The sequence below is a fragment of the Squalius cephalus genome, assembly GCF_949319135.1.
Source record: "Squalius cephalus genome assembly, chromosome: 7".
Taxonomy (NCBI): Eukaryota; Metazoa; Chordata; class Actinopteri; order Cypriniformes; family Leuciscidae; genus Squalius; species Squalius cephalus.
In genome coordinates this window covers 24,623,443-24,645,973 of record NC_137128.1, presented here as the reverse complement: position 1 = coordinate 24,645,973, position 22,531 = coordinate 24,623,443, and the positions used below count along the sequence as shown (strand labels likewise).

The 22,531-nt window shown below is 37.9% G+C and overlaps 2 protein-coding genes across 6 annotated transcripts; both read right to left on the bottom strand.

Annotated features, from left to right (window-relative positions):
* Nucleotides 1–353: 353 nt before the first annotated feature.
* On the bottom strand, nucleotides 354–8,005 carry LOC307161713 (uncharacterized protein). 4 transcript variants are annotated; one of them, XM_079876617.1, is made up of 4 exons: nucleotides 7,705–8,005; nucleotides 1,646–3,680; nucleotides 1,459–1,547; nucleotides 354–1,265 (listed from the first exon to the last, which is right to left on the bottom strand). In XM_079876617.1, exons 1-4 carry the CDS (start codon nucleotides 7,708–7,710, stop codon nucleotides 1,254–1,256), a joined length of 2,142 nt encoding a protein of 713 aa, XP_079732743.1. In that variant the 5' UTR covers nucleotides 7,711–8,005; the 3' UTR covers nucleotides 354–1,253. The 4 variants fall into 4 exon arrangements, with proteins under 4 accessions (XP_079732743.1, XP_079732742.1, XP_079732741.1 ...); XM_079876616.1 differs by having other exon boundaries at nucleotides 354–1,238; nucleotides 7,705–7,993; XM_079876615.1 differs by lacking the exon at nucleotides 7,705–8,005 and adding an exon at nucleotides 5,267–5,584.
* Nucleotides 8,006–8,080: 75 nt separating this feature from the next.
* Nucleotides 8,081–21,842, bottom strand: palmda (palmdelphin a). 2 transcript variants are annotated; one of them, XM_079876609.1, is made up of 9 exons: nucleotides 21,762–21,824; nucleotides 18,551–18,602; nucleotides 17,998–18,078; nucleotides 16,853–16,971; nucleotides 15,937–16,051; nucleotides 15,755–15,779; nucleotides 15,537–15,653; nucleotides 13,828–14,721; nucleotides 8,081–9,062 (listed from the first exon to the last, which is right to left on the bottom strand). In XM_079876609.1, the coding sequence occupies exons 2-9, from the start codon at nucleotides 18,593–18,595 to the stop codon at nucleotides 9,022–9,024; spliced, it is 1,437 nt and encodes a 478-aa protein (XP_079732735.1). In that variant the 5' UTR covers nucleotides 18,596–18,602; nucleotides 21,762–21,824; the 3' UTR covers nucleotides 8,081–9,021. The 2 variants fall into 2 exon arrangements, 1 of the variants encoding a protein (XP_079732735.1); XR_013821786.1 differs by lacking the exon at nucleotides 8,081–9,062 and adding an exon at nucleotides 10,208–11,199 and having other exon boundaries at nucleotides 11,303–14,721; nucleotides 21,762–21,842.
* Between the last annotated feature and the right edge of the window lie 689 nt (nucleotides 21,843–22,531).

Below are 22,531 nucleotides of genomic sequence, written 5' to 3'. Positions count from 1 at the left end.
TTTACTCAGACTTAAAGGTGGAGATTTAAAAAAAAAACGTAATAAATAATACAATAAATCAGTGTGTATTGCAATAGGCACATCAAAGACTGACAGTCAAATTATAAGGCTCAAAAACAACCTTACATAATGTTCATCTAAGCATCTAAATGCGCTTCTTTCTGCTTCCACAGGATACTAAGTTTAGAGTGGCTGTCCTTGCTGTGTTTGTGCTCGGAAACTCAGCTTTCTGTATCTCAATGCTCGTCTCCATAGGGAACGTATAACCAACATACTGTACGAATCACATGGCAGCTTTTCAGGACATAAACTGGGATGAAGGCCTACAATTATATATACAGCAGAACAAATCATTATCAGTTGTCATTTCATTTTATTGCAAGGTTTGAACAGTATTTTTGCATTGAAACCATCCTGCAAGGAAAAAGCATATCTATTAAGATGCCATTTCAAACATGAATATTATGAAGTGAAATTCACACATATTTTCAATTATTATTTTCACACAGGAATAAATGTTGACATTATAAGCAGGCAATCAAAGCATAAAATATTTAAAAGGCTCACAATGTAATAATGGTACAGAAGCCAGCTACTTATCTGTAACACCTCTGGAAGCTACATCCATAATATACTCTATAATAGACATTCCAAGAAGCGGTTACTCTTGTCTTAAATTGCACTTTTAATCAGATTAAATCAATAATAAATGTATTTTTTATTTACTTCTGCTCTCCACTGTATGGCTAAAGTGACAAAATATCTTATAAACAAGAAACTAAATTGTAAAGACTCAAAATTAGTATTTTTTTTTAAAACAATGTATGTTATGTGAAATCAGAATAATATATTTCTCAGTGTTTGGCGTTATTTTTGTACATAGTGCAATTTAGGAATGCATTACTGTATAAATTTTCCATCTGCAGTAATATAAAAGTGTACCCAGGATATAATTCAAAATGAAAATACTTTTCGCATCCAAACAATTAAAAAAGGTATTACATCAGTTCTGAATATTTCTACTCACCTATTAAGTTCCAGGTTTGTACTAATGACTGTTTTACTGTTTGAATCTATTTCTACATGCGTATACTGTAATGGAAACTTGATTTGTGCGTCGGTGCTTCATTTAGGTAAATCATTCAGTCTTGTTGCTGATGATTGGCAAAGATACCTGCCTCCCACCTCTGGGCCAGGGCACTTTTTCGTCTGACTCGAGGGAAAGGAGCTTCAGGGAACTAAAGGAGAAAACTTCACCTGTAAAACTGCATGCAGTTTCCAGTTTCAAGGTGAAATGGGCACAGATCAATGAGATGTCAAAGATGTGTAACACATGAAAAACAGTTGCTTTGCAATGGAATTCAGAACACTTATATATGATTCATGAGAGGACAAACAGAAAAATATGTACAGTTTAAAATCTGCAACTTTGAATCAGCATGCCTAAACTGAATGTACCTTGTGGTCGCAGGACAAAGCGAAGCGATCCATTTTGCGCATCTTTGATGGAGATGAGGGTGATGACTTGGATTTTGCTGGTACCTCTCCTGTAAAGTGTCCAAATAAAAGAACGACGTTTGCTTAACTACATCTTTGTGTAATAACACCATTAAGTAAATACTTGACTAGTTGCAAAATGTGCTACCTGGTCTCTCATAAGTGAAATTCTGCAGTTGGCTGGGGGACACGAGGACTGTGTCATATCTCTCCTTTACATATAGTTGTGCTCTCTGCCTCCTAAGCTCCTCTTCTCTTTGCTTCACCAACTTGATCTCCTGATCCACCAGAGACTGGGTGCTGTGAGAGCGCAGTTTGAAGAAGGGATTGTTCTGAAACGTGCTCTCTTGTGTCTCTTGACAGGCAGTGCTCAGGCAGAATTCGGAGGCACTTCGAATTATGAGATTTGATGTCTCCAGGATTATCACGTTGTTCATGTCTGGCCATTCATGGAAACCGCTGGTCCCTGGAGAGAGCAGCCCACCATTCCCTCGATTCCGTGGACTTGTGGGGTACAAATCCGGCTCGAGTATAATGACATTGCTGGCGGTCATTTCATGGTATGTGGGATTTCTTCCAGACGATGCAGTGACGGACAAAGTTGGAGTTCTTGCACTAGGGGACCTCTGAGACCTGCATCTGTCCTCTGGTGTGTCAAACATCCGTCCTTTCTCCCCAGGCTCTGATCTGCTGTGGTGAAGAACACTAGGCCTGGGTTGAACTTGTGTAGCGTCACCAGCAGACATCTTTGCCATTGCCCTCTCTCGTCTGAAATTCTCCTCTCGCTCGAGAGCTTCACGGATCTCCCGCTCCACTGGAGTCTCTGGCTCATCGTAAGGTGACCTGTAGCTTGTGTCGTCCAGACCAGAATCCTCTGAACAGGGGCTGAATTGAGTGTACTGGTTCTCCCCCAGACCAAGACTCTCAATGTCAGGGTCTCTTCTAGGGCGATCAATGTTGCGGACAGGTGTATACATTAAGCTGTGCCCACCCTGGCAAGATCCCAGCTTCATCACTGGCCGGTGCACCAGACCCTTGGTTTGCTCTTCCATCTTCTGCCATTGCTTGCGAGCCACCCTGAAATCCAGATGCTCTGTGCTGACATTCTCGCTCTTTATTTCCTGAACCACGCAGAAGTCCTGCGGCAACTTCTTGTCGAGCTCTGAAGTTGAACAAGACAGGCGCTGCAGGTTGTGCTTTGAGGTTTTCCCAAGATCATCTTCGTCCTCTGCAATCTTTGTTAAGCTGCAGTAATGGACAGAGGAGTCCAAAGAAATATCTTGCAGCTCACATTCGGTGGGACACTCTGGTTGTTCTAGAATCTCAGTTTCATTAAGGTTCAGAGCTAGGGCTTCATCTTCAGGTTCAGGATTGCTATCAATCACTTCAACTTCTTCCTGCCTTGCTTGGTCTTCCGGGTTTACCTCTGCTTCATCCATACCCAAGAGATCACCGTTCTCTTCAATCTCCTCTTTGTTGACAGCTGGTGGATCTAAAGATCTCCATGGCTCCTCAGCATCACTGTCTGATGAAATGATGGCCATTTCCACAAGCAGACAGTCACTCAGGTCATCTCGATCCATATCTGGGCTAGTTTCAGTCTGGACTTCAGAAATCACCAGCTCATTCATATGCTGCTCCAGCACAGATTCTTCTTCTGCCTCCACCCTCTCCTCGGGTTCATTGTGCTCCTCCTCCTGGGCATCATCAGAATTGTTGGTTTCCATTTCCTCTTCTGGTTGGTCATTCGTGTGAGGGTCTTCATGAGAATCAGAGGTCAAAGATTCTCTACCATTCGGCTGTTCTTGTTTGTTGACCATAACGCTATCTTGAGATTCTTTGCTCCCATCAGATTCACCTGAGCTATCACTTGCATTGGTTATGCCTTTGTCGTCTTGCCCATCGAGGTCTTCGTGGGGGTTGCTCTTTCTGGTATCCAGGCACTCTGAGAAATATGTGTCAAAACATTCATTTACCTCCTCAGTGAATTGGCATGTCTGGCCCTCTGTACACCCAGGATCCATTTTACAGTCTGTTAGATCAGCCATTTCTGAAAGCTGACTGGTCTCCATGGTGACTGTTTCAGAGAGGTATTTCTGCTCTTTTTGTTGCTGATTTACAGAGGTGCTTTTGCCTTCATCTAGTTCACTTCCATATGACCTTCCCACACCAGCTGTGGCTCTCTAAGAAAGTTACATTGAAACAGATCTGTTTAGAATTAAAGGAACCAAGCTTAGAAAGACTCAAAACATGACAAACGCTAACATTTTTTTTTCAGTCTTGGTCCTTGAAAAGTCTCAGATCCAATTAACATAGACAACCAGCCTTGTGCTGTTTTCTGCAGAATTGCACAGTGGCACTTTAGTTTCATCAAGCTATTCTGGCATCCATGCTGTGAGGAGTGGGTGGACCTCTTTGATATACCAAATATCCATGAGAAGTGGTTTCTAACAAAGCAGGCAATTACAAAGTGGGCTGAAAATCTACATTAAAGGATGTTTTAGTAGCCTCAACGAACATATGTGACTTCTGCTTTAATTTTAAGTATGTCATTTTAAATAAACTCGGGTTGGCCAATGAGTTAATTCAAGTTGTGATCACAAAACCTTCTAAGCTTAAATAAAGAGAATGCTAACACTACTGACAAAGTACACTACTTTCTTGAAAGTACTATAAATCCAAAAGCTAATTGGACGACTGGACTCAGTTACAATCTACAATAATTCATATTTCCTTAAAATGTATCACTTAATAGTTTATCATTCCCCTATTTTGTGCTGGTTCAGTGCTCACACTCATGAAACATAAACTGAGAGGAGCTTACATTATGTGGATGATCAAAATGCCATTTTATTTAATACTGTCATAGTCATAATTTATTTGCAAGATATGACTTCAGAGGGTCCGTTCTGTGTTTTTCCCCCCCGAAAAGTAGTGGTTGCCTGGCAACATGCTCCATCTGAGGAGGCTGTCTTGTTTATTATACAGTAAGAGCCATGTATACGCATCTCACTAGTCAGAGACAACCTTATCAAAGTGCCATGATGCAGTTGGTTTATTAGAGCTATCAGCCTGAGTTTATCCAGTAAGAGAGACAGAGAAACAAATCTATTGCTCATATCGAGCGGATATGATGTTATTTTATGCATGCCTGCTGGTGCTGTGACCACCATTAACCCCTGTCTGTTTTGGAAAATAGATTTCTGATGTCTGAACATCGCATCCACTTTGCCAGAGGTGGAATTCTGCAGATAGCAAAATTATGTCATCAGTTATTAATTATCCAATAAGTGTGACTATTGCATTAAAGGGAAAGATCCCCCCAACATTAAGATGTGTTAGGGACTAACACCCTCTGTCACCATTTACTTTCATTGCATCTTGTTTCCATCCAATGGAAGTGAATGGTGACTGATCTCATTTTGTTTTCCACAGAACATATATGGATTTGCTTTTTGTGGTGAAGGTGATTTATCCCTTTAAGTCAAACTTCTCTTTGGTAAATGGGTATATTCTAGCTACTCTATCACTGCAGTGTTGACACTACAAGCAGATAAGGAATTTATACCGATCAGTCATAGAGATTTCGGATATAGACAGCATAATCGTAACTCTTTTTAAATACACTGGACACTCTTACAAGCACGACAGTACAAATGCAGCACACAGAATTCCTGCATCACTCGCTCGTCGTGCCTTGCGCATGCAGATGTTCACCAAAGCATACGGATGCAACAGATGCACAAAGCTTCAGTATTTTGATACCTACCAGCAGCTTTAAAAAGAGGAGCCAAACGGATATCATCTCCAATCTACCGCAATACGCACATGCCTGAATAATTTGCACTGATAACGCGAGTAACCAAATGGCGACGCGTCGCGAGTAATTCATATGGTTGAACTCGATGAGGGAAAATATAGCTCGCGACAAATTCCTGTTCAGACCTATCGATCCGTCAGCAATTGTCAAATGTGAAATAGAGCAGATAAAGATATTGACAGAAACGACAGCAACTGAATGCACGAGCCCCGCAGCTCTGGTTGCACTGAAACGGAGCCGCTCTGTCCCTCTGGCGCCCACACTTTCTCAACCAACTATTGAACGCTTGGTTGTGCCCACGCGATTTTTGAACATGCAGTCCATATTCTATGCAAGGTCACTCTTGGACTCTTCTTTTATATATGGGTAGGATGGGGACCCATATATAAAAGAATATTCTTTTATATATTACCCTTCCCCCAACAACAATGTGGATTTACTTTTAAACTGTAACATATTTAGATAAGTTTAGCATGTGCAAGATGATGATGATGCATCAGTCAATGTTATTATTGGAAATAAATAGAAACATTTGCTTATTTAGTTGTTATAGCACAAAAAGTAAAATATTAAAAAAGATGGCCCCTAATGAGGTAAGTTGATCCCCTCCCCTATACCTGGGGTAAGAAGCCCCAGGATACACTTTTGCAGAATGTATAAATAACTTTTTGTATAATTCTTATTAATATTTATATATTGTTTTGTAAAGTGTCATTAATGTAAATACTAAATCACCTATTGTATTTAACATTTTATTCTGACAATTTGGTTGAATAACCATGACACAGCAGAATCCAAGTAAAAGAGATTTATCTGAAAGGTAAAATTATTCTATGACTTGTATATGTAATGATTATATTCTATTATGTTGCTTGTTTAGTTTGACCTAATTTCCCATGCTCCTGCTCCTTATTAGTTGTCATAGTTATTGATTTGATTTGTCATGCACCTCATCTAGTTTCCTTTGTGTATTTAAGTCCTCAGTTTGAGTTAGTTCCCTGGCCGGTATTGATTGTGTTCAAGTGTTTGCATGTTTTGATTTACTCCTGGTTTGTTCCTGTGCAAACTGCGACATATACAGGCATTTTATATTTAATATTTTAATTGAAGATATGTCATAATAGCAACACTATGAATGCATATTTAATGATTTCACTCAACTAACCTATAGGTTTTAAGCAAAGATGTCTGATATGTACATCTAATTTTTGGAAATACTTAATAAAAACACCATTAATTAGTCAATTTAAAAATAATAACACTAGTAACAACTTGGCACCAATTCTGGGGGAGGGGGATCATCATACCCCAAGGGTCTAATTTTATATTTTATACTCCAAAATAAAAACTATAACTTTTACTCATACAAATCTAAAAAACAATGATGTGTCCACTAATTTCTCATTAACAAATAGACACAAAAAAACTTGGTTTCATAATAGTTTCCAGAGACACAAATTTAGATCAGTTAACCTCAAACCTGTTTGGACTGACTAAGTCTCACAAATGTTGATATTCTATATTTATTATCTATAAAACTCATCCTCTCATCCTCCACTTAGACTCTAAGCCAAACCAATCCTCATGTATCATTATGTTTTTCCAGGACTAACCCAGAATTCAGTATTACTCAACTGCCACATCTGTTCTATTGTAATAATGTCATGTGTGATGCAAACTCTATTCATTGTGTAATTCCACACTCTCTAACTTTATATCCAAATGTCTTTTTGTAAAACAACAATTCCAATGACTTTATCATGAAATTGGCATACTATTTTGACAATGCATTTAATTTTTTGAAAACTAATCATGGTTTTTAGACCATATTTACAACACCCATTTTGGGTGATCTGATTGCATCTCGTAGAATGCATCTTGTAGATAAACCGAGATTACCTTTGGATGTGGAAGGGAATGAGGCAAAGCTTTTTTTTTTTTTTTTTTCAGAATAAGCAATTCAAATCTGCTTGCAGAGCATCATAGTAAAAATAACAAAAGTAAGTTTGTTCGAGGATATTCTGTCTGTTTGCTGCCTGTGTTAGTAGCTCAGTCTGTGCATGTTTTCCCCCATCTTTTCTGTTTTTGCTACCAACCCACACAAAGCAGCATGAATGCACTCCAGCAAATTGCAAATGTAACACCAAAAAGGCATCATCTCTCTCTCTCCTCCGTCTTTTCTACTTAAGACCTTCCCACTACAATGCACAAATTTGCCAAAACTCCAAAGTGTACATCTGAGCCTTTTTTAAACTCTGCTGAAGACACATAAAAATGTTTCTCACCAGACGCAGGTGCACAATGACTCTCCCCATCCAGACCGATGTCTTACACTACAGTAATGTATATTCCATATCAATACAAAAGTTTGAAATTTGAATACTTACTGTCATGGAGCTTTGAGGTCGGCTGGTTTAACAGTGAAGGTCTCGTTTCTTCCTTTGAGTGCATGTATGTGTGTGTTAGTGTGTATGAATGTGTTTGACAGAAGCCACAGCTGTGATTGAATGCGTGGGAATCAACCAATGGCAGCACAGTAACTCCACTGACAGACATGACAAGCTCAAACACACACAGACACATACAGAGAAAGGAGAATATACCTAAAATATATATTTGCACACAATCCTCAATGCTCAGGGAAAAAAAGCTCACACCAGACGACTGTTATCAGACAGTTTTGCCGGTGAACAGAATTAAATAGGCTCAGTGTATTAAAGGATCAGCTTTAATCTGATTTAGTATTTTATTATTTATTTTTTTCACTCTACCATCACTTTTGCAAAACTACAGGGGGACCAAAAACAACATTATATGGTGTTTATGCATCAAAAATATTTGTCAGATAGGCTATTTCATAAAAGGGACAGTTCATCTATCATCATTTACTCACCCTCATGTTATTACAATAACCCTGTATGACTCTGTGAAACACAAAATATTTAGATATTTAGCAGATTGCCCAAGCTGCTCTTTTCCATAATGAGAACGGATAGAGTATCCCTGGTCCACATTCACTTTCACTCTATGACAAAAATATCAGAAATGTCAAATATTTAATTAACATTGAAAGATATCTTTAAAAAAGAAAAGAAATGATCAGCTTAGAATATCAGAAGTTTTATAAAATGAGGTTGAAAAACTGTATTTTTGAGTGAGCTATGCCTTTAATTTTTTTAGTTGTTTTGATAAAGGTAACATGGACATCTAATGAAAAAAAAAAGATCCCCACAAAAACACAGCAGAAAGATTCATTCATTAGCACAGATAATAAAGCTGTCCCAAACAGCTGTCAGCCACATACACACGCACATCATGAGGTTTGACTGTCATTCTGGGGTTTTCTCAACAAGGAGAACACATCTGAAAGGAAGCCTCAGACTGTGACATATCATATGACAACAATATCTTCCTTTTTGGACGTTTCAAACAGTCAGTGTCATTTACAGCAGATATCTGTGTGTGTTGTATTTCTTTGAAGCACCATTATGAATAAAAGAAACTGACAGAGGCACAAAATGTTAAGCGGTTTAGTTATAGAATATTTTTCCTGAAAATGTTAATATTACATCCTCCTTTCACTTTCAGAAGACTCCGCCGAGATGTTGATCTACGTTTCTTGTCTTGCTGGCCACTTCGGACAATCGTACAAGATTCTCAAGAGTTCGCAGAGTGTGATTTCCACAAAATTTGCGTGTCGGGCACTATGCGGTTTGACCCAGTTTCTCCATCTGGATCTGTAATGCTGTTGGGAGCATGAGAGAAAAGACATTGATTTAGCTGCTCAGTTCAATCCTCCCAACCAAATAGAAGTTAATGGACAGCTGATGCACACCAGTAGCTTCCCTCTGAGACCCATCAGCAGTGCTCCACCTCCTCACTGACTCATCTTTTGTGCAAGGGCAGTTTAAGTAAAAGGGTAATCTTAATAACTCAAGCTATAAAGACATTTGTCCTCATGAAACAATTTATCCCCATTTATATAATCCCCAAGATTGATTATATAAGAGTGTTTCAAGCACACCAGCCAGCCTTCTTAAAAGCCTCTTAAGGTTGGAAGACATGCACAGCAAATTATCTGCCCACCACTGGAGTGCTCCGAGTGTGCGTGTTTCTGAAGAAGACTGACAGGGCTGGATTGCGTATTCTACAATGAAGAGATGACAGAGAGGGGGCCATGTGTGGGAGTGTCCCCTATTTTTTTATTTATTTTTTGATAAAGCATACTGTTAAATGACATCATTTATATTGAGTCTAGCAGCAAAATATTCCCATAATGGCTTTAAGTTAGTGTAGCCTCAAAAGTTGTGAGTCACTTATCTTTTCATGCAACATTTGTGTAGGTGGATGCTGTCGTAATCAGTTTGTTTTTCAGCATTAAAGGAATAGATCACTCATAAATGAATATTCTGTCATTTACTTGTGACTTTCAAAATGTATAGTAATAATAATGACAGCGGCTGTCAAGCTCCTTTTGTGTTCCATGAAAATACAACTATGGATTAATTACAAAGCTGCTATTGTTTACTTAAACTAAAACTATTAAAAATTGTTTTTGTTAAAGCTGAAATAAAATAAAATATTAATATTAAATGAAAAGTTGTTTTGACAAACAAACAAAATAAGTCTGTTGAAGTACTAAAATTAGTAAAACATTATCTTCAAAAATAAATTGAAGCTAAATATAAAAACTAAAGACAAACACACATAACAGAATTACTAAAAATTAAAACTTAAAATATAAAAAAAATCTAATTCAAAATATTAATAAATAATATAATAACATTTAAATAATAATAAAAACCTATTAATTAGCATTTTGTGTGAACTATCTTGTTAAAAAGAACATTGGGATATTAAAAAGACAAAAACAAAAACAAAAAAACAAGACTCATTCAATCAGTTTTATTACAAAGATTAATCTCTCACACTTTTCACACTCTCATACACTCAATGTCAAAGCAAAATAAAGGATGCATGACAGAAAAGAAACACAATCCATGAAAGCAAGACTGTTCATGTCACAGCAGATGGCATGCTCTCATGCTTATTATTGCAAGTGGCAAAAGCACAGGGAGGAAATTATAAGCAAAATATGAAAAAAGAAATATAGCATAGAAAGTTTGGCAGGTGAAAACAAAGGAGAGTTATTGCATATTTCACGTATTGTTTTGAAAGAGAAGTGGATTTCTGCCCTTTCACCATTAGAGGGAGGTAAAGCTCTAAATCAGGGGTCTTTTTTTTCAAGGAGCCCTTGGTGGACACATTTTGCATAAAATTTAATTGAGGTATTTTAAGCTTGACCATTAACAACATGTATACTATATAGGCCCTTATGAATGCATTTACAATTGCGAATTCATTAAAATGATCAGAATCACATATTAAGTGTATTAGGTGAAATTAAAACGTAAATGAAATGTACATCTTAATATGGGAGGTACAATGACTTCCGTTCAAAAGTTTGGTGTCAAAGATATTCTGTTTTTTTTTTTTTTTTTAAATGAATGATTTTATTCAGCAAATATGCATCTACTTGATCAAAAGCGACAGTAAAGACTTGTTTTTTTTCGTACAAAAAAAATCTATTTCAAATAAATGCTGTTCTTTAGCACTTTCTATTCATTAGAGAAGAAAGTGTATCACAGTTTCCACAAAATTGTTAAGCAGCACAACTGTTCCCTTTCCAGGGAATGAGACACTGTGTCATAACGTTGATGCTAGGGCTGCGCAATTAATCGCAATGAAACCGCATGCGATTTGACAAAGGCTGCAATTATTTTATGCACAGCTTGTCAGTGCAGCACAGCTGATCGGTAGTAAATGCTACTTCATCTGAACACCAGAGGGCGCTCTCACGCAGACACGCCAAATATTCCCCACTGGAGAAGTGATAACGCACATTATTCCAGGAAATCCTTATCGGGCATCATACTATCTGCAGCTGAATGAACAGAAGATTGATTAAACATGACTAATAAACACAACTGCCTTATTCTGTATAAGAAGCCACATCATCTCACAGAGGGATGCTCACCTGTTGTCATGAAGTGAGCTTGGAGTAAAAGCATTTTATTAAATGTTGTCTTTTGTTAGACAAGAGGTTCATAAATGCTTCTCATGTTTGGAAAGATGTTTGACGCATGTTGCTTTTTCAAATGCACGTTATAAGTGACTCAAACTCAGTGCTTTCAGGTATCAGCGTTTACAGAGCTGTACATCAATGACAAGCTGCGCATAAAAAAATAAAAATAATCGCAGCTTTTGCGATTTCAAAATCGCAATAAGCCAAATCAGTTTAAGTGCAATTACATGGAAATTGCGATTAATTGTGCAGCCCTAGTTGATGCTATGCGAACGCCCCAGGAATGACCGGTGTCTGAAGCAGGTGTGCAAACACAGCAATTGATTGGCAGATTGCAGCCCTATGACATCACATGGAGCGCCCGTGAGTATAAAAAATTGCCTGCCTTAGACGTCATCAGCTCTTTGACTTCAGGATCTGCTTGTTTAAGTGTGTGTGTGTGTGTGTGTGTGTGTGTGTGTGTGTGTGTGTGTGTGTGTGAAGATATTGCCTGTCAATGTAAGCTTTAGAGCAGAGTTAGTGCTATCAGCTCTTGGGGGAGCTGTATGCAGGCACTGCAATGAGTCATGGTGGGGAAGCTCTGCTCTCGCTTGATCCTGTTCTTGAGGGATCAGAATCGAGCATCTGCACATCACGTTTTAGACCCTGCGTTTGCAGAGGCACCGCGGTGGTTCTGATCACGGGGACCGTGGATATAAACTGGTGAATGAGTTTGACGGGAGTTTCCCTTTTTTATGCTTTCCTATTTAGATCACCAGTTGTTGTCTCCCCAGTGTGTATTTAGGGTAGAGCATAGACAGGCCTCCTCTCGTTCTAGAGGGTCTCTGTCTAGACAGTGATATCAGGTGTGGAGGGCTCCCTGTGAGCCTTCTTGGTAAGCTATCTTTAGGGTAGAGCATAGACAGGTCTCCTCTCGCTCAAGAGGGTTGTCATGCTGAAGCCTCCGCTCCTCAGAGATCCATCTAGTGCTGTATTTAGTGCTGGTACAGGTTAGGTAGACTGGGCAACACCATCATGGGCGTCCCGCTGCCTCATCTCATCTGTTGCCCCTCCAGTTTGGACCTGGAAGTGATAATGATGGAAGCGGCTTGTACAGATTAGGAAGACTGGGCAAATACCCGGACTCCTCATCTGTCGCCCCTCCAGTCTGGACATGGTAATAGGGTGGTCATAGTGGAACTATGTAACATGTTTCCTAAAGGTTTGTGAGGAGGATAAAGGTGGCATTGCGCTGTGGCAGCTCACTTTCTGTCCTCCTCAGTAAAGCTGTGGGAATAGGCATTTATTATCCAATGAGGCTAAGGGTATAGAGCTTGGCCCTCCCCAATCATCATTGTATGCTCCCCTGGGTATGAGTTGCTGTTAATAATGCCCTTCTTCAAAAGGCGTAGTGAAGGTTGAAGCAGGCTCCTTGACAGAGCAGAAGTAGATTGAATCTGTCACCCTCTCCAGTACTTTAAGTCTGGAGATCAGCCTGCTGAGGAGTTGCCTCACATGCTCCCTTCGCTAATGGTGTTCCTAGTGCTTAAGAGGTAGTAACGGGTTGAGGATGTTTAGAGTTGCAATAGCAATTCTGTATCTCATCCATCGTTGGGCTGTTATGGAATTTACCTGGTTAGTTAGAACATTGACCTTCGGGAATGTCACAAGCTGGGCTGCTAGCTCTTCTAGGTATTAAGGGCATTGCATGTCATGTCAAGTCCCTTGAGTTATTGACACTGGCTCACTATGATTGTGCATATCTTCACAGCTTAGTGAAGCAGGTGCTTGTTCAGCATGGCGAAGTGGGTATTAACGTTCCCATAGCGTCAACGTTATGACACAGCGTTGAGTTCCCTCGAAAGGGAGTGTCTAGGTTATGAATATAACCCCAGTTCCTTGAGAGGGAACGAGAGCTGATGCTGAAAATTCAGCTTTGCCATTAGAGGAATAAATTACATTTTAAAATGTATTAAAATAGAAAGTTATTTTGAATAGAAAAAAACATACAAAATATTACTGGTTTTACTGTATTTTTTATTTTGATTTTACTCTTACTGATCCAAAACTTTTAAACTGTAGTGTATTTAGATTACCTTAGATTTGTTTTTAGTTAACTTATTATCAATTTCTTTGTTATAAAATTTCATTTAATAAAAATGATAATTGTTGGACCCCCTGCAGTTGAAGACCCCTGCTTTAAAGCTACACATAAACGACAAGGTGTTTTTACAAACACTGTTAGACAACATAAGCAAATGACAACATGAAGGACAGTTTAAGACACTGAACAACTGAAAACCACAGCAGTGTCCAGCATGCAGAGTGAGGAAAGCCAGTCTGGTGAGAAGCTGCATAATAGAAGAGCTGATAGAGTGTTAGTGCAACTACATCAGCACACAGCAGTGCTTGTGTCTCTCTTTGACTTTTTTAATCTTACGGGTACCTGTAGTTGACGGGTCTTCTATGCCCTCTCTTTTGCCTTTCCATCTGGCAGAGTAGGAAAAGGCATTGTTGACGTTGGAGCTCTGATGAGGGTGGAAGCTCTTGCTTGCGTCATCTTCACCGTCTCCAACGATTACCAGCTCTGCCCGAACTGAGCCCTCATAGCTCTGGCTGTCATCTTCGGCATTCTGGTAGCCCATGAAGATCATGGTGACGGGCTCGTCCGAAGGCATGGCATTCAGGACGCTGACTTTGGAGTCCTCAGAGTAGGCCGAGCACAGGCTGTGGTTTCTGATGTCACAATCCAAATGCTGCGTTCCCCGGTTGCTCTCTCTTCGGTTGTAATATTGTCCATGCGCGTGTCTTTCCCCTCTATATAACTCATGGCTGTAGTTATTCCCATTGCCGTTTTGATAGTATTCGTCTGGTCTGTCATTATAATCAGGCATTGGAAGGAGTGGAAGTCTATGACCCGCGTCCTCCGGATAGCGAACACCATCATTGTACACAAGCTCGGGCCATGCAGATAAGTCGATGCTGTAGGGATCTTGGTGTCCGTTGGGTTTGTGGCTCTCCATGTTGTTGGGGTCTGATTGTGGTTCATGGGAGATGTTGTAAGGATAAGAAGGGTCCATTTGAACCTGATTGGACCTCTTCTTTTTCTCAGAGGCCTGTCTCAGCAGCTCCTCAACCTCAACGGGACTGAGTTCATCCACTCCGTTCGCACCAGGCTGGTCACCGTCCGTGCGTAAGGCGTAGACTGACTTCCGGCCATCGTCGTAGACTTTGATGCCTCTCTGCTGGAGCTCTTGGGGAGAAATGGCAGAGGTGGACAGCACTTGGCTTTCACCTGTGCGCAAGTCCTTCTGAACATTAATTTCCATGGCAAACAAAGCTGTAAGAGACAAATGGAATGTGTGTAATATATATGATTTTTAAAGATTGTTTTAAGATGTTAAAATATTAACCACTATCTTTGCGTATTAAACTTGGATAAAAGAAAGTAAGACATTTGTGTGTCCATATCCATGAAAGTTTAAAGACTGTGGCTGTAGCGCTCAACCAATGGTGTGATTTTGGAGGCAACCAAACTGTTTGAACAACCAATGACACCTGGGCTGTGTTTCTCAAAAGCATCTTAAGCCTAAATAGATCGTAGAACCATTGGCACCAATAGTGTCTATGATCAACTTTGTTTGACCTTTTTGTTTTAAACAAAACCTGTTTGAAAACTATCATATCGTTTTTTCCCATTTGGTGGCACAGAAATGACACACTTCAGCTATGAACATTTTACAACATGGATTCCCAACCCTTTTTGTCAGCAGAACCCATTTGAACCAAAATATTAACTTGAAGTACACCCTGAGATTTTAAGTGAATATTTCAAAAATTAAAACACAGTAATTTTGTTTGTAATAATGTTCACAGTTCTCTGCTTTTAGTTAATGGTCACATGACAAGCAGGTAAACAATTTTTTTTTATCTTGGTTTAGTAAATGTTTCATTTTGACTGTTTCTATTTAAACTTTTATTCAAAATTATGATTTAATTAATTAGCTTGAAATAATTAATCAACTCACAAACTCCCTGCTATTCCCCAGGGATTTGTGAAACCCAGTTTGGGAAACCCTGTTTTAAAAGATTTGTTTTGCTAGTTCTACATTATAAAAATATATTGAAGACTTTTGAAGTCTTCTTTCAGTTTACCAGGTTTGGCTTGATCATTTTTTGCTTCAGTTTCCAGGTCTTGTTTCTTCCTCTGATTTAATAGAGGTGTGCTGGGCTTTTGCATATTTGGAATTGTTGAATGTATATAGACCGGGTCTGCAAAAAAAGTTACAATATTCATAAATAATCCAGAATTCAAAACAACAGTTTTATGGTCCATAAATATTGTGATTGTAATGTAATTTTACAGTATTTACCTGATATGAAATCTGCATTCACTGCCTGTGAAAATACAAACAGAATAATTTTCTAAAATAAAGTGTCTTCAATTTTCAGATGTATAAAGCCTATATTTTTTTCTTTTTAATATAGTTCAAGCAAAAGACAGACAATCAGAGTTTCTGATTGTTTTAAATGAACCATAACAAAAGTACTGTACCTTAATGATGTCCTCTGGAGATTTTTCAATGGCTTTTAGCCTCTTTAGAATCAGCCCCTCATTTGTTGAGATGTTCATTTCCTCTCTCTCCAACGCTTCAATCTCTTTCTCTATCCTACAGAGAATATGTAAAAATAATTGCTTTCTAAAGCTTCCGTCCTTTAGCGTTCTCGTCGCACGCACGCACACGCGCGCACACACACACACACACACACACACACACACACGCCTCTGTTACTGAGCCTGTCACTCTGTTTATACTTTTTGCTGCATAGACATGCTAGATCCAATGGGTTAAAGACACATTGAGTTGTTAAGAGGGTATGAAAGCATTATAAACAAATATTTAATAACAGACATTAGAATTTTATCCTCTCATATGACAGAGGTTCAGTCAGAATCACCATCGGCCTGAATCATTTAACACACCCGCAAAGAATGAAACCAACAGCAATATTTGTACCAGGGTGTGACCTGCATGTAGCAGCTTCTCAAGGACATGGGAAAAGCTTTTTTAAGCATCCTTCTCTGACTTCATTGCTACTACAATGCAATGCGGTTACAAAGCATTGCACACTGCTTGCCTCATACTTCACTCTAAAAGATTTTATTAGGGCACCACAGGGCAAAAAAACATTAGCTGAGAAACATCAGGCCAACCCCTGAAGCTAAATACAAAAGACCCTTAAGTAAAGATTGAAAATGTTTTAACTGTATTCAGAAGATGCCAGAATGCTAGATATGCTATGATAATCTCAACAAACTAGCTGACATTCTTTATGGAAAAATCTTAAATAGCAAAATGGTGTTTGGATCAACAGCCACTCTTGTGGTGAATATGGTATAAATAAAACTACAGTAATGAAACCATTGAAATTAAAAATACGATAAGGCACAACGCAATAATTTGTCTTACCGAAATATATTACTCTTGAGGTGTTTCGTTTGTTGGGCATCTTCAAGAGCTTTTTGTGTTTCCTGTGCATTACTGCTGTTCATCCCATCCATGAGCCACAGATCTCTCATGGACCTTTTCTATAAAGACAAATAGAGAGATACTTTAAATTCCAGGGGCCGTATTCACAAAGAATTTTAAGGCTAAAAGTAGCTCCTAACTGGCGAACTTAGGAGCAACTCCTAAAAAAAATGGGCGTGTCACTCGTAACTTTAGGACTCCTATTTTTTTTTGATTAAGAGTAATTCACAAAGCATTTTAGCCCTAAAAGTAGCACCTAAGCCTGGGACAGCTTAAAAGAAGTCGAGAGGACTCCTAACTCACTAAGACCTATTCACAAACCACTTTTTGTGGCATTTCACGTTGCGATGTTTAGAAATGCGTATGCGGCGGCTACAGGAGCTTCCAATCGCGAGGGAACAATTTTGAATTGTAGGCATAACTAGGGATGCAATAACGCCACCAACAACAACCAAAACTAGGCTACTCATTGCATGTAAACTAATTGTAACGTTTCATTGTGAATCAAATTAAAATGTTCTTCTCTTTGCAAACGTAGGCAGAGGCATATAGTGACAGATTAATTCAATAATGTTGCAAAGATATTGCATCAATCCATATGTTTCATTAGGCTACTAGGCTATTTGTTTTGCCTTACTCTTTATTCATTTAGGCTATTTATTCAGTTATTCATCATCTTCCGTCCTTCGCACTACTTGTGTAGCGCACGCATTCTCAGACCTGTCACCTGTCACTCATCATCATAGGGGAGGTGTTTGGAATCATTCCCGCGTTACAATCATCAGCCAATCAAGGTGGTCACTTCAGTCAAGCTCGTGCATGAGTAATGACGTCATCCATAGCAACGAAGACTCACTCTTAGTTTAGGAGTTGTCATTTTTCTTTACTAAGAGTAGGTCTGAAAGGCGTTGTGAATAACTTTTAAGAGAAAACTCCTAGCTAAAATCTTTTAGTGCGATTTAGGAGTACTCCTAGTGGTAAGATAAAATGCTTTGTGAATACGGCCCCAGAACCTTATAATTCAAAACATAAAATTCAGAAAAATGTTGATGAAAATGACACTACTTCTAACATCAAGAAGGTACCTTAACATGCTGAAGCTTCAGTTTCTCTCTGTCAATCTCAAGCCGTTTGTGGGCAATTTCCTCTTGGATTTTTTTCTTATTCTATGGACAAATGGACACGTGTCCAAAAAGAGACATGGAACAACAGTAGCACATCTATGTGATAGGAAAGCGGTTGCCTGATGTCAACTATACAGTTCATTGTTGAAAAATAATAAAGCTGAAATAAATGTCTTATCAAGTTGAACTACTAAAATTACTAAAACGGAAATAAATATATAAAGCTGAATATGAATATATATATAAAGCTAAATATGAATAAAAAAACATGTAACACTTTCTAAAACAAATTAAAATAAACTGAAAATAGCCTATAAAAAATTGTTAATTCAAAATATTAATAATACTATAAGTGTATAATGCAAAAAAAAAAAGAAAAAAGAAAGAATAACACTAAAGTAACACTGATACTGTTTAGCAATCATCATTAAAAAATATTTTAGCACAGATTTCAGCATTTAAACAATCACAATCAAGTATTTCAGAGAGCTTTGAAACAAGTAGACAAGGTTACCGTAATAGCTTGAAGTCGCTCCTTTAAGAGTTCTGCTTCCTCCATCCTGCCTCTGAAAAAATAATAATATAATAATAGTAATAATTTACCTTTATATGACACTATAAATCATCATCCACTAGTGGGGCCTCAAAAGGGTGTTGGCCATAGGTCAAACTCCATACGGTGACACTGATATTTTGATACATTAATGTCCATTCATCACCACTTGCTTCCTGCTTTCTAAAGATCACTGTGGTTCCATGAATAGCAGCAGTGGTAAAACAGTCTCTACGATGCACCATAAATTATCTGCCTGACAGGATTTGGTTGCCTGTGTATGAGTGGGTGAGCCCTAGAAGATATTGTCCAGTTTAATAGACACCCAAGTAAGGCCTTAGGCTAGAACTTGCCCCTTGAAGTAGCTTCATGCTTCATTCAGTTAAATATCTCTTACAACTGGCCAGATGTGACCTGCAGTGATTCCCACATCACGTATGAAATATTGCAAAGGTATGCTTATGTATAAAAAGATTATGTTTTATTAGCATGTGTAATCCACAGTTATGAAAGTTATGCTGACATTTTGACCTCGTAAATCTATAATGGTTGTCCTGCATGTTTGTGTTTTTGCATGCGGCCACAAAGACAACGGAACTGAAAGACATGCTGTCTTTGCTTTATTTTGCCATACTTTTAACTGATATAAGGTAAAATACGTTTTCTTTTGCTGTGACGCTGTAGATTTAGCAGTGGAAAAGAACAGAAAACACTGCAGGTGACCATCACTTTCTATATCATTTCAATTTACATCATCTTCTATACCCTGTCAGTTGTTTCTGTGCTAAATATACTTCAGTTACAAGTTTTTGACCAGCACAAGTATTTGAAAATGTAACACTGTCATGTTATAGTGACAGCAGTGGGTCTCCAGGCTGCTCTTTCTTTTCCCAGGATATGTGAGACCGACTCAGGCCAGACTTCATGTCTCTGTCCTTGCTTCATACATAGACAGTATCCAGCGCTGACTCAACACAACCCTGCTCATCTGCTTTAGATATAAGGCCTCTCACTGCTCACAGTTCAATGTTAATTTCAGTGGCATATTCTAAAAGCTCGCAAGAGAAACCGCTTTATGTATGCAATCAATATTAACGCACAATAAAAACATTACTCAATATATACACTACCATTCAAAAGTTTAAGGTCACTATTATATATTAATGTTTTATTTGCATTTAATTGATCAAAATACAGTAAAAACAGTAATATTGTGAAATATTACAAGTTTTCTTCAGTCTAGTGTCACATGATCCTTCAGAAATCATTCTGATATGCTGATTTGGTGCTCAAGAAACATTTCTTCTTATTATCAACTTAGAAAACATTTGTGCTGCTTAAATTTTTGTGGAAACAGTGATACATTTTTTTTCTTCAGTATTCTTTGATGAATAGAAAGTTCAAAAGTTAAAAAAGGTTAATGTAAATGCATTTGCCGTCACTTTTTAATTAACTTAATGCTTAATTCTTGCTAAATTAATTTCTTTCCACTCAACAATGAAGTAAAATTAAACAGTAGTTTATGCCTATAGATTTTTTTTTTATTTGCTTAGTTTTAGATTAGTTACCAGCTCTGTTTAATTGAATTAGTTTTAAACTAAATGGTGTAAATACAATTATTGTTCAAAGATAATATGTTTCCAGGAAAGATAGAATTTAATCTTTATCTGATTTACTTAATATCAAAAAAGTTTAAAGTAGTACATTTTGTTTGAAATAAATTTTATTTCATCTTAAACTTTTCTACAATTTTTGAATACTTTAAACTCTAAAGAAAAATGCTTGGTTGTTTCAACCCATGTTTGGATCAAATATGGACAAACCAAACTGTTGTTTTAAAATTTAAAATGACATTTTTAAACCCAACAATTGAGTTTGTCTATATTTTACCCAAACATGGGTTGAAACAACCAAGCATTTTTTAGAGTGCCACAGGCCCTGAACCATAAAAGCTTTTAGCATACAACTACAATTCCCATTACAACCTATCAAGTTATCTATCTATCTGTACATCCATCTACAGACCCCTATTGAGCCCCTTATGCTCCAGAATTTCACTAGACTAAGGCACATCTAAAAATAGCAAGGCCACCCAGGGGTACATTGCCTAATGAGTCTGAGGTTGTGGGACACCAGCACTAGGTCTCTGTTCGTCTCCCTGCCACAAAAACCCACCAATTGTTCTGAAACGGACAAAAGTGATAAAACACTTGTGAAGCTGATGTAAAGAATGGATAACATGAGCAATAAATTAGGCTAGTAATAAACACCTTCATGCCTTATCTGAATGTTTTTGATGGTGTAAAACCCCAAATAAATGCAAAGATAACCAGATAGGCTACATTTGCATTTGCCTATTTATGAAAACTATATGCATTAAGAGTGACAATGAAAGTTCCTTATATAAACAGTTTGGGTTACAGGCTAGCTGACAGCTTTATGGCATATAGGAACATTTCAGCACAGATCCAAAGCAAACTGAACTAGCTGATTGGCAGAGACAATCACATGAATATGATACTCTTTGCAGGCCACTCCCGCACATGGTCAGTTCCCCTGTCAGTTTTAGAAGAGAGGAAGTTTCTCTCTAATCTCCTCTAATCTGATCACAAGTCAGTTAAGATGTAAATCTCCTGTTGTGGCATCTGCTCAATATCCTTACTGGACAAACATCCAGGAACTATGCAGTTATTGTATTTGAATAATAAAGATAAAGAACATCTTAAACTTTATAAAATAATACTTAAAAGCCCAAAAAAATAAATCATTAATAATGAAAAAACATGCTTTTTGTGAGCATGCAGGTGTGTTCATTTGTGTAGAAATAATAATAAACGGATTGAAAATCAAAAAAAAGTTTCCATATGTCAGAATTTTTTAATTGCTAACTATAACTTTTTAATGACTTGTGGAAGGTGTAAACTTTCACCTTATATTAACTTTTTCCAAACTAAATGTCACCCACTTTTCGTAGATTCGTAGAAGTGACGGGAGAATTCTTCCGCCTTAATGGCATTTAGACGGTACGAGACCCTCGATTAATTTATAAATTAATTAATTCTGCAAAACTTTAGACAAACCCTAGGCATAATATGGCATCATTAAATTGTCTTTCGCGCTATGTTGTCTGTGAATCCGCAAGAAGAAGTAAAATAGCAGAGAACACACTTACCGGGCTGCTGAAGACGAACGGATATCCAGAAGGGTTTTCTGAGTTCACGCGCAGTCGTCACGCAGCGCTCATTAAATGGCCACAGCTCTCGCAGGTGCTGTAGGCATGATTGACAGTTCTGCCCTCAGCCAATGAAACGCCAGTAAGCTGTTTCAGTTGTTCAGGCTCATCAGTTTCATCAGTGAATGTTTGAAGTGAATGACGACAGCCCACACCCATGCAGGCTTGAATGTGTCAATATATACTTCTGTTTGATGTCTGTGGAGGTTAACAAACCTTTGGAAACAACATTGTCTTGGGGGTGGGAAAAAAACATAATAAAATAGCCTACTGCAAAAGGTTTTAAAAAGTATTTTTCACTTAATGTCACCATGAAATCAAAATTGACAATTGTTACGTTTTTATGGAATATTGCAGTATTTATCTTATTATAAACGATTTGTCTGTGCACATTTAAATATATACAGTATATATTTTTTTTTATCAAAATAACTTAATAAACAACTTGCAACCACAAGAGCTCTTCTCTGATGACGTGCTTACTGGCAAGATTGGGACAACCTGTCAATGTCCAACTGACAACTCCAATGATCCAACAATCAATCAATTCTTTATAGACAAAATCAAGCCCCGCCCTATATACATTTATTCTTGTTCACTATTTCACTCAGATATACGTCACAATAGGGAATAAATTATTATCTTTCATTTGCATGTCACCTTTAATTGGCCTTGTAAATGTCTACATTTTGTCTAAATTGAGTTTTGAC

What these genes read in the sequence shown, in the direction of transcription:
- palmda (XM_079876609.1), bottom strand. Translation starts at nt 18,595, where the DNA reads ATGGAGGAAGCAGAACTCTTAAAGGAGCGACTTCAAGCTATTACG. An exon ending in CTCCAGAGGACATCATTAAG is followed by an intron (nt 15,780 to 15,936) that starts GTACAGTACTTT and finishes GTATTTTCACAG; the next exon opens with GCAGTGAATGCAGATTTCAT. An exon ending in GAATGCAGATTTCATATCAG is followed by an intron (nt 15,654 to 15,754) that starts GTAAATACTGTA and finishes CTTTTTTTGCAG; the next exon opens with ACCCGGTCTATATACATTCA.
- LOC307161713 (XM_079876614.1), bottom strand. Translation starts at nt 5,389, where the DNA reads ATGAATTACTCGCGACGCGTCGCCATTTGGTTACTCGCGTTATCAGTG. An exon ending in TCCTCTTTTTAAAGCTGCTG is followed by an intron (nt 3,681 to 5,266) that starts GTAGGTATCAAA and finishes TAACTTTCTTAG; the next exon opens with AGAGCCACAGCTGGTGTGGG. An exon ending in CTTTGTCCTGCGACCACAAG is followed by an intron (nt 1,239 to 1,458) that starts GTACATTCAGTT and finishes TTTCTCCTTTAG; the next exon opens with TTCCCTGAAGCTCCTTTCCC.